We start from the raw sequence: 15,352 nt of genomic DNA, 5'->3' as shown, positions 1-15,352 counted from the left end.
ATTTTCCTTTAAGAGTATCTTAAACTCTTCATTCTTAGAGGATATTTTTGCTGGACAGGAATTTTTAAATTATGGTCCTTGTCTTTCAGCACTCAAAAATGTGCTTCACTGTTTCTGCCTTTCATGGTTTCTGATGAGAAACCCACATGAGTCACTTGAATTGTTGTTCTTCTAAGTGAAATAGTGTTTTTCCTTGGCTGCTTTCAAGATTTTAAAATTTTCTTTGGTTTTCAGTAATTTGGTTGTGATATATCTGTGTATAGATTTCCTTGAATTTATGTTGTTTGAGATTCATTGGTTCTCCTGAAATTGTACGTGTGTATCTTTCACCAAATTTGCTAAGCTTTTGCGGCTGTTGTTTATGTTTTGTGCATGCTCCTCTTTATTTTCTCATTTTGGGACTCTGGTGACATGCCCATTGACTCTGTTCATCTGTTTTTTTGTTTTCTCCCCCTATAACTTTTCTGTCAAATGGAATATTTTCTGTTGCTCAGTCTTCAAGTTCACTGATTCTCTTCTTCTGTTACCTCCATTCTGCAGTTGAGCCCCTCCAGAGAATTTTGGATTTTACTTTGGGTTGTATTTTTTAGTTTTTAATTTTAATTTTGTTTTATACACCACACAGGTACACACACAATAGTATAATCCACCTTTTTTTAAAAATTTTCTCACTTGAATTGTGTCCAACTCTGTGTGACCCCATAGACGGCGGCCCACCAGGCTCCCCCGTCTCTGGGATTCTCCAGGCAAGAACACTGGAGTGGGTTGCCATTTCCTTCTCCAATGCATGAAAGTGAAAAGTGAAAGGGAAGTCGCTCAGTCATATCCGACTCTTAGCGACCCCATGGACTGCAGCCTACCAGGCTCCTTCGTTCATAGGATTTTCCAGGCAAGAGTACTGGAGTGGGGTGCCATTGCCTCCTCCAATAATCAACCTTACTTCTTTGCTAATACTTCTGTTTTTTTCCCCCCAAGAATAGTCTTCTCGCTTCTTTTTTTTTTTTTCTCTTACTTCTTGCAGCATGGTTATAATAGCTGCCTTAAAATCTTTACCTGAAAATTCCAGCATTTGTGTCATCTCAAGTTTATTGTCTGTAGGTTGTCTTTTCCTTTGTTGAGTTACTGTCTTCATATGTCAAGTGATTTGGGTTTGTATATTAAGACATTTTTTTCCTTTTGTGACATTTCTGTTGCAGTAAAACTTTGATACTGACTCATTTGAGTCCTATGGAGAATGTTGTTGGTACTTTATTTTGAGGGATTGGGGGTGCTTTTTAAGCAGGCATTTGGCCTTTTCGGTTCAGGACCCAAGTTTCGGCCTAACCTCTGTGCACTAAAATTCTAGTGTCTAGTTTTTAAAACTTTTGTTTCTGTCTGTCCTGCATATGCACCACTGAGTGCTAACTTTGGGAACCTGATGTGTTTAGGGTCGTGTCCACATATGCTTAGTTCTTGGGTGACCCTAGGAGTGTTTGTCGAACTTCTTGGTGTCACTTTTTGAGCTTCTTTCTCTTTACAAGTTTCCTGATACTTTCCGGCTCCTAGAGAACTTTCTTCCTAGTCCTATGGCTAAATAACTCATGTTTTCATTTCAGCATTTTGCTACACACTTCCACAGCTGCATCTGCCTTTGATGCCAAGCAACAGGATGGTAGAAAAAGGATATAAACCTTAGGAATTCCCAGCACATTCATAGGATTGGAAGGAATCTGCTTTCTTGAAGTTTTAGGTCCCTGTCCAGTCACTGCTGGTATCATCACTGCCACAGTTGCTGCCTTTGAATTGCTTGGGAGTGGGGTCTGAGAGAAAGGGAAAAAACCAAGAGGATCTTCCTCACCTTTTGGGGCCCCCTTGACTGCTTTTCAGACAGAAAAAGGAAAGACTTCTTTTGAAGCCATTTCTGTCTGCACTTACTGTGCAGTTCTGAATTGGGGCTGCTTTAGTTTGGACTGAGTGATCCTAGGGGAAATAAAACCAGGAAACTCATTGCTGAGTTAGTAGTACTTCTGGTTTTGGTTTCCTCCTCAAAACCATCTGCTTCCATTTTCAGAGTCCTCAGATAACTAGCTGCTCCATGTACTCTGTCCAGGTTTTTAGTCATATTCAAGAGGAGAGACAGGATAAACTTTGCTTATATCCTCTTTACCAGAACGCAGATACTGTTTAATTTCATTATATTGTTCATTTATTTTGGTTAAGAAATTACTGAGCATCCAAAATGTACTAGACTTTGTTTGGAAATGTAAAGGTGGATACTCTTTGAGCTGTTTCCAGTAAGTCTATAGGTAGTTATGTTATGTGGGGTTGGAGGCAGAGAGTAAGCATAATTTCATATTATGAATTCATAATAATTAGTAATCTTTTTTGACTCATTTCTGCTTCAGGATTTGTGACTGAAGAAAAGAATGTCCTATTTAAAGAATGTCCCATTAATTTTTCATTTATTATCCCAAAATTTAAGGGATGAAAATTCTCTGGATTTGTATGTGCTGGATGAAATTAATACATAGCTATAGTAAGAATAAGAAATATAGTTTACATGTGTAATTATAAGAATTTAAGTAAGTAATTTGTTACTATATACTTGTTTCTCAGGTCTTAGAAAAATATCCCAATACACCCATGAGTCATAAAGAAATTCTTCAAGTTATCCAGAGAGAAGGACTAAAAGAAATCAGGTGAGTTATTTAAGTGTTATTTGTAATAATTATAATACTCAGAATATTTTGTAGTATATAGCAGTCTTCAAAGATTATTTAGTAATAATTGCTTTATTAATTTATAATTTATTGAATTCAGATCTTTGGAGTTTTCAGTCATAGCACGGGTAAAAAACCAAAAGTAAGAAAAAATTTGTTATAAGACAGCTAGCACCACACCCATGCACTTTAATTCTTAGGAAGCCTGGAGCCATTTTCATCTACATCTTTTCATGTAATAAGCTTGGTCATTAGCAAATAAAAAATACTCTAAACAGTTCAGAGAATGGTAGATGTAGTAGATATAGTCTAGGAAAAAATAACCTTGGCCAAAAAGAATTGTGGAAAAAATATGTAAAGCAGTATGTGTTTTAAGTAATAGTCTTATGTTCAAATAAAACAGCCAGGGTCAATTATTATAGGACCAAAGATAAAACACACTTTAATTTCTAAGAGCTTTATTATATTACAACAGGACATAATAGTCACTGTTCATAGTCAAGACCCTTTGTCATCAAGAAATGTTAAAGTTATGTTCAATATACTTTATATGTTAAGGCAGAAATCTGGGTGTCTACATTAGAGACATTTTCATTACGAGAAGAGGTTGCTGTGCTACTGGTTGTTCTCAGTCAGGGGTGAAATTTGTGTAACGGCCATAGGTGAAGTGTTCAGAGTTTTGGGGGGCTATTTTTGGTTATCACCATGACTAGACAGGAGGGAGCACTATGGTGATAACAGGAACAGAACGAGGGTGCTAAGTGTCTTTCATGCACTGTGCTGGACAGCCCTTCACAGGGAAGAATTGTTCAGCTCAGATGTCAGTGGCGTTGCTGTTGAGAAATAGTGAGCTATATTGGAATATTTGTAGATGGATTCTATATTTTTTGATGAATAGCCATTGCACATTCGAGATTTTTTAATTCTTATTTTCTTTAACATGAAATTCCAGATTTTTAAAGTTGACTCTATTTTAGTAATACAGTTAAAAACTTTGATATGTGGCCAAATGTCAGTAGGTTGGGGACAAATTAGCTTTGCTCTGTTAATATTAAATGTGAAGTAAAAGTTTATCTCTGAATAATTAATGTGTCCCTGAAAAATATGTGAACATTTGTAAATTAAACCATTAAAATGTGTGAAGAATGAGTCTTTAAACATATTTCTTGTGAATTATTAAAAGATTAATTACTCTTAATTTATCAGTGACATTATTCAAAAGTTTTATTTAAGTTTGACTAGACTTACTAGATTAAGATTAAAGCATAATACTCTAATCCTAGATATTTGTATAGGCTACAGGAGAAAATGATAGTGATTTTAGTTACTTTGAGGAACAAATTCTGCTAAGGCATTTAATATCTTTTTTATGACACTATAGAATTTTCTAGAATAGGAATAAGCAAGAGATATCAATTCTTTTCATAAAATTAGACTTTTGATACACGCTGAGGAAATAGACCAGGAAACCTGGTATAAAGAGATCAAACTCTTAACAGTGCCCTAGGTCTAAATGACAATTGCAGGATCATCCATCTCTAACATAGTAAGGCTCTGTGGCTGTAAACTTGTCATTATTTCTAGAGAGTAGGCAGGAACAGTGAATGAGAAAGAATACTAAATAAGAACAGAAGGGGGGAAAAAAGGAAGAACTTAAAAAAATGTAGCAAGATGGTGGAGTCATCAAAAATAGCTTCTGGCTTCACTTAGTGACAACTTACAAATAGCTGTTCTTGATTAAGCTATTGTGGTAATACAGTTATGTGACCACAAAGCAGTACTTTTAAAGTCACCAGTGACTTCCATTGTGTTCAGTTCAGTTCAGTCGCTCAGTCATGTCCAACTCTGCGACCCCATGAATCACAGCACGCCAGGCCTCCCTGTCCATTACCAACTCCCGGAGTTCACTCAGACTCAGGTCCATGGAGTCAGTGATGCCATCCAGCCATCTCATCCTCTGTCGTCCCCTTCTCCTCCTGCCCCCAATCCCCCCCAGCATCAGAGTCTTTTCCAATGAGTCAACTCTTCGCATGAGGTGGCCAGAGTACTAGAGTTTCAGCTTTAGCATCATTCCTTCGAAAGAAATCCCAGGGCTGATCTCCTTCAGAGTGGATTACGGAACTTAGTTTTGCCTGTCTTACCATTCAGCATTATTTAACACAGATGACTGCTATTAATACTTCCTTCTTGAAATGTTTCCTTAGTTGAAGTATCCACAGACATTCCTAATTTTCTTTCTCCCTCTGTAAACTTTTCTTCTCAGTTCTTTTGCTTATTATCTTCTCTCCAGCTCAAGTGCAATTTTGTCCATTCCCGTAACTTTGGAGAGGGGTCACTTTTCTTAGTTTCCCGTTTTGTAGGGATGGGCATTCCCACCTAGCCTTTGTGCATGCTGACCCCTGTACTCAGTTAACTCTTATTTTTTTCAGGTGTCAACTTGAGTGTGTCTTTTTCAGAGATCTTTGACTTCCTGATCTATTAATAGATCACATTTTCCATTTTTAGTTTCTGTGTTCTTTTTTCATAGGACTTAAGATTTGAAATTGCATATTGTTTTGGTCTTAAAATCATGTATCTTCTCTATAGCTTACATTAAGCTAGTAGCTCCATGAAGGCAGGACATTATCTCCATCCACTTGGCATTCTCCTTCCCCTCCCCCATTCCCCCCCCCAGGCTTGGCACGTAATAGACATTGCTAACCTACTTGTTAATGAGTATATGAAGTATCAGTGATTGGAAGGTCATATTCACATGTAGTTATAGCTTACCTTCTTGCTGGCATTTAATGGTAGGTAGTCTTAACAATCTTTAGACCTTTTAGGTAGGTTATGAGATGAAATAGATACTTTGCTTATTGAAGCTGTGCTCCCTTTTAAAGTTTTACTTTCATTCCTTAATCCTTAATACAAGCATTGCCACTTTTTCCATTTTCTTTCTTCCCCCCATTTTGAAGAATCTTGCTTAATTTTGGTTATTTCCTACTATATTGTTTCATTTTAAAATATATTAAAATGGATGCTGCTCCAGTATCTGTCAGCAGATGAATGGATAACTAAAGTGTGGTATATACAGTCTGTGGAATATTGTTCAACCTTAAGGAGTGAGATTCTGATATATGCTACATAGATGAACCTTAAAAACACACTAAGTGAGTATATGTATAATTGATTCACTGAACTCTACATGGAAAGTAACACAACATTGTAAATCAACTATAATACAACAAAAATTTTTAAAAAAGAATATGAAAGAATGTATATATATAGATAGATATCTAAACACATGTTGAGTGAAATAAGCAGACAGAAAAAGGCAAATATTATACAGTTCCACATACATGAGATACCTAGAATAGGCAAACTCATAGAGACAGGAGATGGCATAGAGGTTATCAGCGGCTGAGAGTAGGGAGAATAGGGACTTACTGTTTAATTGGTACAGAGTTTCTCTCTAGGATGATGAAAAGTTCTAGAAATGGATAGTGGTAATGGTTGCACAACATTGCAAATCCGCTTAATGCCATTGAATAGTACACTTAAAATGGTTGAAGTGGTAACTTGTATATTATGTTTATATTTTACCATAACCAGTCAACAAAAAGAAGTATTAAAAATGAAGTGATTGGCTCATGGTTGAGAAAGATTGTAGTCCCTTTGAGAAGTTAGGTGGTAAGATTGAAAATCATTTACCCAAAGTATGGAATTTTGAATGAATTAATTAGAAACATGTACAGTATTTTAGAATATTATAACATTTGAATTAAATGCTCCTTATAACTACAAAGCATACCAGCATTTTAGAAAACAGAAAAAGAAGGTCCGTGAATTTCCCCCTCACAATAACTTATGATTTCATGCATTCCATTTTGTTTGTTTGTTTTTAATTCCTAAGTGAATCCCATTTAAAGATAGAGTTTCCCAAGAAAGTCCCAGGGAAGAAAGAAGATATGGATTTTGTTGTTTCAGGTGAAAAGAACATTTTGGAGTATTCTAAAAGTAGCTTAGTTCTGTTGAGAACAGATAAGAAGATGTGAAAAGAGTTAGAATAACCTTTGGGAAGAAGGAAAGATAAAAAGTTTTTTTAAAAAGAAGAATTTGGAACTTTCAGGTTGTAACAGTTATTGGTAATTTAGATAGATGCCCTGGGGTATTTGATCATGTTTAAAAAAAAAGTTCCTGTACTATTTGCCAATAAATAGTTATTTCAGAAAATTTTAAAGGGTTTTTAAAAATTTGTTGTGACTTCTCACCCTTGTTAAATTTTTCATGCCTAAAATGCAGCCTAATTGTTTTTTCTCTTAACTTACATAGGAATGGTAACTGGGCAATAGTTCCCTAGTCTTGAGCTCTTTGACACAGAATTGCTTGTTCCAAAGTTGAAGTTCTGTCAGAACCTTTACAAAAAATTCTGTAAGCTTTTAATCATTTATTTTTACCTATATCGTTTCCTTTTTAAAGTTAGTATTGTTCACTGAGTAAAGATTTTATTTATTGGGTTGACTTGGTTGAAAAACCCCCATTCTCACTTTAGCTGATGGGTTCTAGATCATGCTATACATTTATGTGACTCTAAATATTGAAAGGATAACTATTTTTGTTTTCCTCTCAAGACACTACAGATGAAATCAAGGATTTGGAGAGACATGTATCCATTTGAGAGACATGATACCATTTGACTACTTCAGTTTCTAAGAGAAATTATTCAGGGTTTTATTTTATCTTGAATCAGTGTAACTTGTGTAGCAAATGTCTGTCCTTAGCCATCAGTATTTAAAATAGTCTTTCAAACACTTAACATGTTTCCTTTTTGTCTGATGATGTAGATTTTCCAGTTTACAGGAAGGCTAACTCAGTGCTCCCCTCCCCTCTATTCCTCTTTTCTCCTCACTGGAGTCAGTACTTCCTGTGATTGCAAAGTATCCCATCAGGCATGCATACAAACCCCAGAGGTAATTCAAACTCCAGCCTCCTGAATATACTCACGCAGCTTCTCGGAGCTGTTTCTGGGCCTTGGGGCATTCTTTTTTTTTTCAAATCTTTTAAAATTAGGTGTGTGAAAGATCCCTATCTTTGAGTTATAGTTCTGTAGTTCTCAGGGTCCAGTCAGCAGACAGAAGCTACCAATACATGGTTTAACAGGGAAGTTAGGAAGTTAACTGTTAATTAACTGATTGATATTAACTGGTAACCAAGAATTAACTATTAAAAGGTAAAGATAACATAGAAGAATACAGTAATTACAGACTTGGGAAGCAAGTGTAGGACTAAGGCAGTGTGCCCTAGGAAAGAATAACTTTCCTATTCCCAGATTCAGCTCTCCGTGGAGAAGGTGGGGCTCTGGTTCAGTGGATGACAGAGTTCTCTGGTGCCATAGCCTGAGGTGGCGCCTCAGAGGCCACCTTCTGAGTACTAAAAGAACTTGCTGGAAAGCCTCCTGCTGGGTGTTCAGCTGGGGAGCCAGCTGAGCCACCAGCAGAATTTTCCAGGGAGGTACCCTTAGGCTTTCTGCTGAGCATTGCTGAAGGGTGAGCCACTATGGAGTGTCCCTGTTACTGTTGGGTGCTGCAAGCTCAAGAAGAAGCAGGCTAGAGTACACTAAAACCAGAAAGGAAAGACCCCATTTTTTCTTTTTGCAGTGTCCTCCCAGCACTCTACTGACAAAAGGTAACATTGAGCCAGCTGGCAAAGGAGAAATGTTTCTAGAATCCAACTTCATTATCACAGAGAAGGGCAAAGAAGGTTGGATTTGGAGCTAAAACTCAATAAGTCGATAACTGGCACAGAAAGCATCAGTAATTTTTCCTGAATAACAGGTCATTGACTGGTCCCATGTACCACTTTTGTTTAGTTGATTTCTTTCCATCTGTGCCCCAGCTAAACTGGTACAGTGCTGTTGCCTGTTTAGGATCTGAAATTTCTTCTCTGTACTCAAGACATTAAGCCATCATTTATCCTCATCTCTTACAAAAGAATCTTGAAATCTTTCAAAGTCAACTGAGATATTACCTCCACAAAGCTGGTGGCTTTTTCCTTTTCAGTTCAACATATCTTCCCTCTCTCAATATTTTTCTCTTTTAAAGAAGATTTGGCATGCAGGATCTTAGTTCTCGACCAGGGATCAAACCTCGAGGGGAGTTTCCTGTTTTGTTCCTGTTATTGGTGATTTTTATTTTCTCTTTTATCTTTGTCAGTCTTGCTTGAGATTTGTTAATTTTTTTTTTTTTAAGCGACCAGAGTTTTGTTTCTTTGCTTTTTCTCTATTGTTATTGTCATTGTTTTTCCACTTAAAAAAATCATTTTATGACTATGATGAGGATATGGTCTCTGTTGGGATTTTAAATGTTCCATACATGCTTGAAAAGCCTGTGTGTTTGCTTTCTCCTGGTTTGGGGGTAGAGTGTTAGGTAAATGTAAGGTCATTTTGGTTAACAGGGTTGTTCACATCTTCTGTACCATTACTGGTTTTCCTGTCTATTTGTTTTATTGATTATTGAAAGAAAGGTGTTGAAGTTTCCAAGTATGGTTGTGTCTTTATTTCTCTTTTTGGTTATTTAGGTTTTTGCTTCAAGTATTTTGAATATTTACTGTTAGGTGCATATTCATTAAGGGCATTAAATTCTCTTAGTTGACCCTATTATCATTCTGTAATTACCCTGTTTATCCCTGGTGTTATTCTTCTTGTATGTTTATAGTGGTTGCTCTAGTGATTATAATATATACCCAACCTTTCACAGAATTCTTAGGATTAATATTTTACTGTCTTTAATAAAATATAGAAGCCTTACAACCATTTAGGTCCCTTTATCCACCCTCTATCTGTTATAGTTGTCATATGTGTTACATCTCACACATGGACTTCCCCACCAATGTTATTATTTGCTTTCTGGCCATAAAGAGCTGAAAGACTGTTTCTACCCAGATGTTCACCATTTCATTTGCTCTTCATTCTTCCCTTAAGTTCCACATTCCCCTCCAGTATCATCTCCCTTCAGCCTGAAACACTTCCCTTTCAGTATTTCTTTAAGAACTGCTTTTCTGGTGAATTCTTAGTTTTCCTTCCTTTGAGAATGTCCTTTGGGAGGGGTAGAGCAGGGGAGGCTTTCATTTCGAAGAATTTTTTTGTTGGATACAGAATTTGGTATTGATAGCTCTTGTATTTCAGTACTTTAAAAATGTTGCTCTACTGCCTTCTTACCTCCATGGTTTTTGGTGAGAAACACATGCTTGTTTCAATTATTGCCCTCCTGTAAGTAATCCTGATAAACTGTTTTCTCTGGTTGCTTTCAAGATCATTTCTTTTTGCTTAGTTTACAGCAGTTTGATTTTTTTAAAAACATATCTAGGTGTGGATTTCTTTGTGTTTAAATCTCTTTAGCATTCCCTGAGCTTCTTGAATCTATAGCTTTATATATTTTGCCAAATTTGGCAGATTTTCAGCCATTCTTCAAATATTTTTTCTTCACTACATTCTTTGTCTTTTCCAGTGTCATGAGTCTGCTCGTTTTTCCTCAGCCTTTTTCTGTCTGTATTCCAGATGGGATGATTTCTGTTGCTCCTTTGGCACATGTTCTGACACTTTGTTCTGCATTCAGCCACTGAGCCCATCCAGTGAAATTTTACAAATTTCTGATATTATATCCTTTAATTCCAAAATTTGTGTTTCTGTTTTTTTTTTTAATAGTTTTTGTTTCTTTGCTGAAAACTTCTGTCTTCCCATTAATTTCAAGTTATCTTTGCCGCAGGGATATAGTAATAATGCTTTAAAGTTTCTGACTGTTAAGTCCAGCATCTGGGTAATCTCAGAATTAGCAACTGTTGATTGTTTTTTCCTTGAGAATCTATCACATTTTCCTGAACCTTAGATTATTGAGAAATTTAAGGTAGTATTCTGGATATTTTGAATAATATATTGTTTTAGGTTCTGTTTTTCTTCTAAAAGCTTCTGTAGAATACTGATTTCTTTTTTTTTTTTTTACAGTAAATAGCCCAACTAGTCACAGACCACATGTTCTGTCTTCTGTGTTAGTTTGATAATCACTTCATATTTTAAAGCCTTTGCTTTGCTGTTTTGGATCTGTTCCTTGTTAGTCTGAGGTGTGAGCAGGGATTCAGTTCTAAAAAGCCTTTGCTGTGTTGATGGGGAATGTCCTATGTGCACCTCAGAGATGAGCCCAGGCCTTGTGAGGGAGTTAGGGGAGACCCTTCTCTGGTTCTTTTCTCTTAGGAATTCCATACCATACAACCCATTCTTACAATTTTACTTATCCTCTACAGTAGGACATCTCCTCAGCTAGGTCATGCTTTTTAGTCAAAGTGGTGAGAAATAAACCCCAGAAAACTCACTCTCTGAGAGTTTACCCAGCTGAAGTTTGAGTATAGTCCACATGACTACCCTCACTTATTAGACCAACTGCATAGTTCACAGATTTCCTTTATTTTTTTTTAAAGACTTTATTTTATTTTTGGCTGCACTGAGTCTTTGTTGCTGCATGTAAGCTTTCTCTCGTTACGGTGAATGGGGGCTACTCTCTAGTTGCGGTGCACAGGCTTCTCATTGGTACCTTCTCTCGTTGTGGAGCATGGGTTCTCAGCATGTGGGCTCAGTATTGTGGTGCATGGGCTTAGTTGCTCTGCAGAATGTGGAATCTTCCCGGAACAAGGATTGAACCTGTGTCCACTACATTGGCAGGCGGATTCTTAACCAGTGGACCACCAGGGAAGTCCTCACAGATTTCTGAGACCACTCTCAAGGCTTGGTAATTTGCTGAAAGTACTTGTGTAACAAAGAAAATTGTTAAGCACTTGGTTTTGAAAGGATACAGATTAAGATTTGTCAAGGGAAGAGACACACGGAGTCAAGGTGCAGTACCCAGCGCAGAGCTTTCAGTCATCCTCTCCCTATGACTTAGGATAACATCAGTGTGTGACACTAAGCAGAGTATTGTCAACCAGGGAAGTTCACTTGAGCCTTGGTGTCCAGAGTTTTTATTTATTGGGGGTCCATCATGTAGGCATTATTCAGTTTTCACTGTCCAGCCCCTCTAGTGGTCAGCCGATACCATGTGACCCAAGCCCCCGCCTTAAATCACGTTGTTGGTATGTATCAAAGCCCCTACTCCAGATTGCAGTGTTTCTATGTGGCTGGCCCTGATAGGGCCTAGTGATTGTTTCTTAAGCCAAGGGCAAGGCCAACCTTCTGTTCAATTCAGTTCAGTCGCTCAGTCGTGTCCGACTCTTTGCGACCCCATGAATCACAGCACGCCAGGCCTCCCTGTCCAACACCAACTCCCAGAGTTCACTCAGATTCACGTCCATCGAATCAGTGATGCCATCCAGCCATCTCATCCTCTGTCGTCCCCTTCTCCTCCTGCCCCCAATCCCTCCCAGCATCACAGTCTTTTCCAATGAGTCAACTCTTCACATGAGGTGGCCAGGGTACTGGAGTTTCAGCTTTAGCATCATTCCTTCCAAAGAAATTCCAGGGCTGATCTCCTTCAGAATGGACTGGTTGGATCTCTTTGCAGTCCAAGGGACTCTCAAGAGTCTTCTCCAACACCACAGTTCAAAAGCATCAATTCTTCAGCGCTCAGCCTTCTTCACAGTCCACCTCTCACATCCATACATGACCACTGGAAAAACCATAGCCTTGACTAGATAGACCTTAGTCAGCAAAGGAATGTCTCTGCTTTTGAATATGCTATCTAGGTTGGTCATAACTTTCTTTCCAAGGAGTAAGTGTCTTTTAATTTCATGGCTGCAGTCTCCATCTGCAGTGATTTTGGAGCCCAGAAAAATAAAGTCTGACACTGTTTCCACTGTTTCCCCATCTATTTCCCGTGAAGTGATGGGACCGGATGCCATGATCTTCGTTTTCTCAATGTTGAGCTTTAAGCCAACTTTTTCACTCTCCTCTTTCACTTTCATCAAGAGGCTTTTAGCTCCTCTTCACTTTCTGCCATAAGGGTGGTGTCATCTGCATATCTGAGGTTATTGATATTTCTCCTGGCAATCGTGATTCCAGCTTGTGCCTCTTCCAGCCCAGCATTTCTCATGATGTACTCTGCATAGAAGTTAAATAAGCAGGGTGACAATATACAGCCTTGACGTACTCCTTTTCCTATTTGGAACCAGTCTGTTGTTCCATGTCCAGTTCTAACTGTTGCTTCCTGACCTGCATACAGATTTCTCAAGAGGCAGGACAGGTGGTCTAGTATTCCCATCTCTCTCAGAATTTTCCACAGTTTATTGTGATCCATACAGTCAAAGGCTTTGACATAGTCAATAAAGCAGACATAGATGTTTTCCTGGAACTCTCTTGCTTTTTCGATGATCCAGCGGATGTTGGCAATTTGATCTCTGGTTCCTCTGCCTTTTCTGAAACCAGCTTGAACATCTGGAAGTTCACAGTTCACGTATTACTGAAGCCTGGCTTGGAGAATTTTGAGCATTACTAGCATGTGAGATGAGTGCAATTGTGCAGTAGTTTGAGCTTTCTTTGGGATTGGAATGAAAACTGACTGTTTCCAGTCCTGCGGTGACTGCTGAGTTTTCCAAATTTGCTGGCATGTTGAGTGCAGCACTTTCACAGCATCATCTTTCAGGATTTGGAATAGCTCAACTGGAATTCCATCACCTCCAGTAATGGTAAATTCTATACTGTATGATCTTATGTGAATTAGGTTTTGACTTCCCAGCGTGCCTGCTATCTTAATTTTCAGTGTTTTAAGTAGTTACTTTTTTAAAATTGACATATAGTTCACATACCATTGTAGTCTACATTTTAGAGCATACTGCTCAGGTTTTTTTTTTTTAAAGTTTACTCACCCAAAACATTTTCATGACCCTGGAAAGAAGCCCTGTACTCATTAGCTGCCACTCCCCTTCCTTGTCCCCTGCAACTCTCCCCATGGTCCAGCCCTAGGCAATTAGTAATATGCTTTTTGTCTCCATGGATTTGCCGATTTTGGATATTTTGTGTAATGAAGTTACATAATATGTGGTCATCTGTGACTGGCTTCTTTTATATATAATGAATTTGAAGGCTCATTCATATGGTAGCATTTATCAGTACTTCATTCCTTTGTTGCCAAATAATATTCCATTATATACATATGCCAGGTTTTGTTTATCCATTCATCTGTTGATGGATATTTGGTTGTTTCTACTTTTTGGCTATTATGAATAATGTTACTATGAACAAGTAATAATGTTACTTGTACTCATGTACAAGTTTTTTTATAAAAGTTGCTTATTATATTTTTGTCTACAGTCTTTTGGTGTAACAGGCAGATAGGCTGGCTGTTGTGGGCCTGCTTTGTCTTCACCAGTACCAGAAGTCCTAGTCAATTTTAAATCATGAAATTGGATTGAGCTTTAAATTCATGGAATCTTCCATGGTGAACCACAAATTTCAAGTTGGAGAATCCTGGTGTTTTTCTTTGGCTTTGAATGGAATTCTAGATTTTGGTGTAGCCTTTGTTTTCCAGTCATTTTTAAATTACAGTAAGGAGGGTTGTCACAGTTTGGTGTAGGCCATTTAACAGGTGTTTTATGACTAGGTGTTTGGAACCTGAATGTCAACTGTATAATTGGAGCCTGGCTTTTCTAAAACCAAATAAGTAAGTGGATGTGAATAGAACACAGTAAACCAGTGCGAGTCCATTGCCATGGTTAAGCATTGCTCTGTCCAAATGGAAATACTAAGCCTACTGAAATATTTACATCTGAAAATTACAAGACATGTAGTCTGATATTTAGATATAATTTATGAAGGATGTGCTGCAGCATTTTGAGAGTTGAATGGATTAAGGAGACAAAGAGGACTTTACTAGATTATGCAAGATATGGTGTGGTTTAGATTAGGGTGAGGAGAACAGACAGATTTGAGATCATGTTTCAGGACTTGCTAATGGATTGGATATGGAAAGTATAAGGAAGGAAGAAATGAAAAATTATTTCTAGGATTCCTTGATTGTACAGTTGCCATTTACCATAGGGAGGAAGAACAGAGGAATAAACTGGGAAAGTGAAGGGGGTTAATTAGTAAAGAATCCAGTGAGCATATTTAGTGGATTCAGAAAAAAAGTTTTGAACATCATGAGGGGTGAGGAGAAGTGTTCAAGTGTGGGGAGTGGTTTTGTTACACGTGTTAAGACAGCAGTTAAAAAGAAAAGGTAGTGATGAATGGAGCTGTAGAGTAGGTATCTGTTTTTTTGGGTGTTGATGAATAAATAGTTCCAGGTATGTTATAAAATCTAAAAATAAATTCTTTTGCAAGTCTAGGTTTATAAGTTGGGTACTGAAGACAGTTTTTTAATGTAAATTTTTACTTTTGGAAAATTCCACACTAAAAAGTGTGTATCTACCACATAAATTATAAATAGTTCTCTCGCCCCAGACTGTTTAAGGGTTAATTTCAGATATTTTATTACTTCCAGTATGTACTTAACACATAGGAACTTGAGAGATTATGTGCTATTTGGATATTCTGTTTTGTTTTTAAAAACAGAGCAACTAACATAGACATTATGCATACATCCTATTGGTAAAGCATACAGAGAATAGTACATAGTACAAAAATCAGGCGCTTATGTATACTTTGAGACCGTTCTGGCTAATCCTTAAAATGTTACCATTTTTTTACTACTTCTATC

The 15,352-nt window shown here is 37.4% G+C and overlaps 1 protein-coding gene across 4 annotated transcripts in view; it reads left to right on the top strand.

Moving 5' to 3' along the window:
- The window catches only part of ASXL2 (ASXL transcriptional regulator 2), a 116,510-nt gene that overhangs the window by 39,857 nt on the left and 61,301 nt on the right, over positions 1 to 15,352 (top strand). For 3 of the 4 annotated variants that reach the window (XM_060411952.1, XM_060411955.1, XM_027966580.2), the window contains exon 2: positions 2,596 to 2,678. The exons of the other annotated variant lie outside the window; for it this stretch is intronic. In XM_060411952.1, coding sequence (XP_060267935.1) covers positions 2,596 to 2,678 — 83 coding nt within the window. The remainder of the gene's footprint in view (positions 1 to 2,595; positions 2,679 to 15,352) is intronic. 4 annotated transcript variants of the gene reach the window in all.

Source organism: Ovis aries, chromosome 3 (assembly GCF_016772045.2).
Source record: "Ovis aries strain OAR_USU_Benz2616 breed Rambouillet chromosome 3, ARS-UI_Ramb_v3.0, whole genome shotgun sequence".
NCBI lineage: Eukaryota > Metazoa > Chordata > Mammalia > Artiodactyla > Bovidae > Ovis > Ovis aries.
Note: the sequence above shows the minus strand (reverse complement) of the source record. Positions and strands in the feature narration are given on the sequence as shown.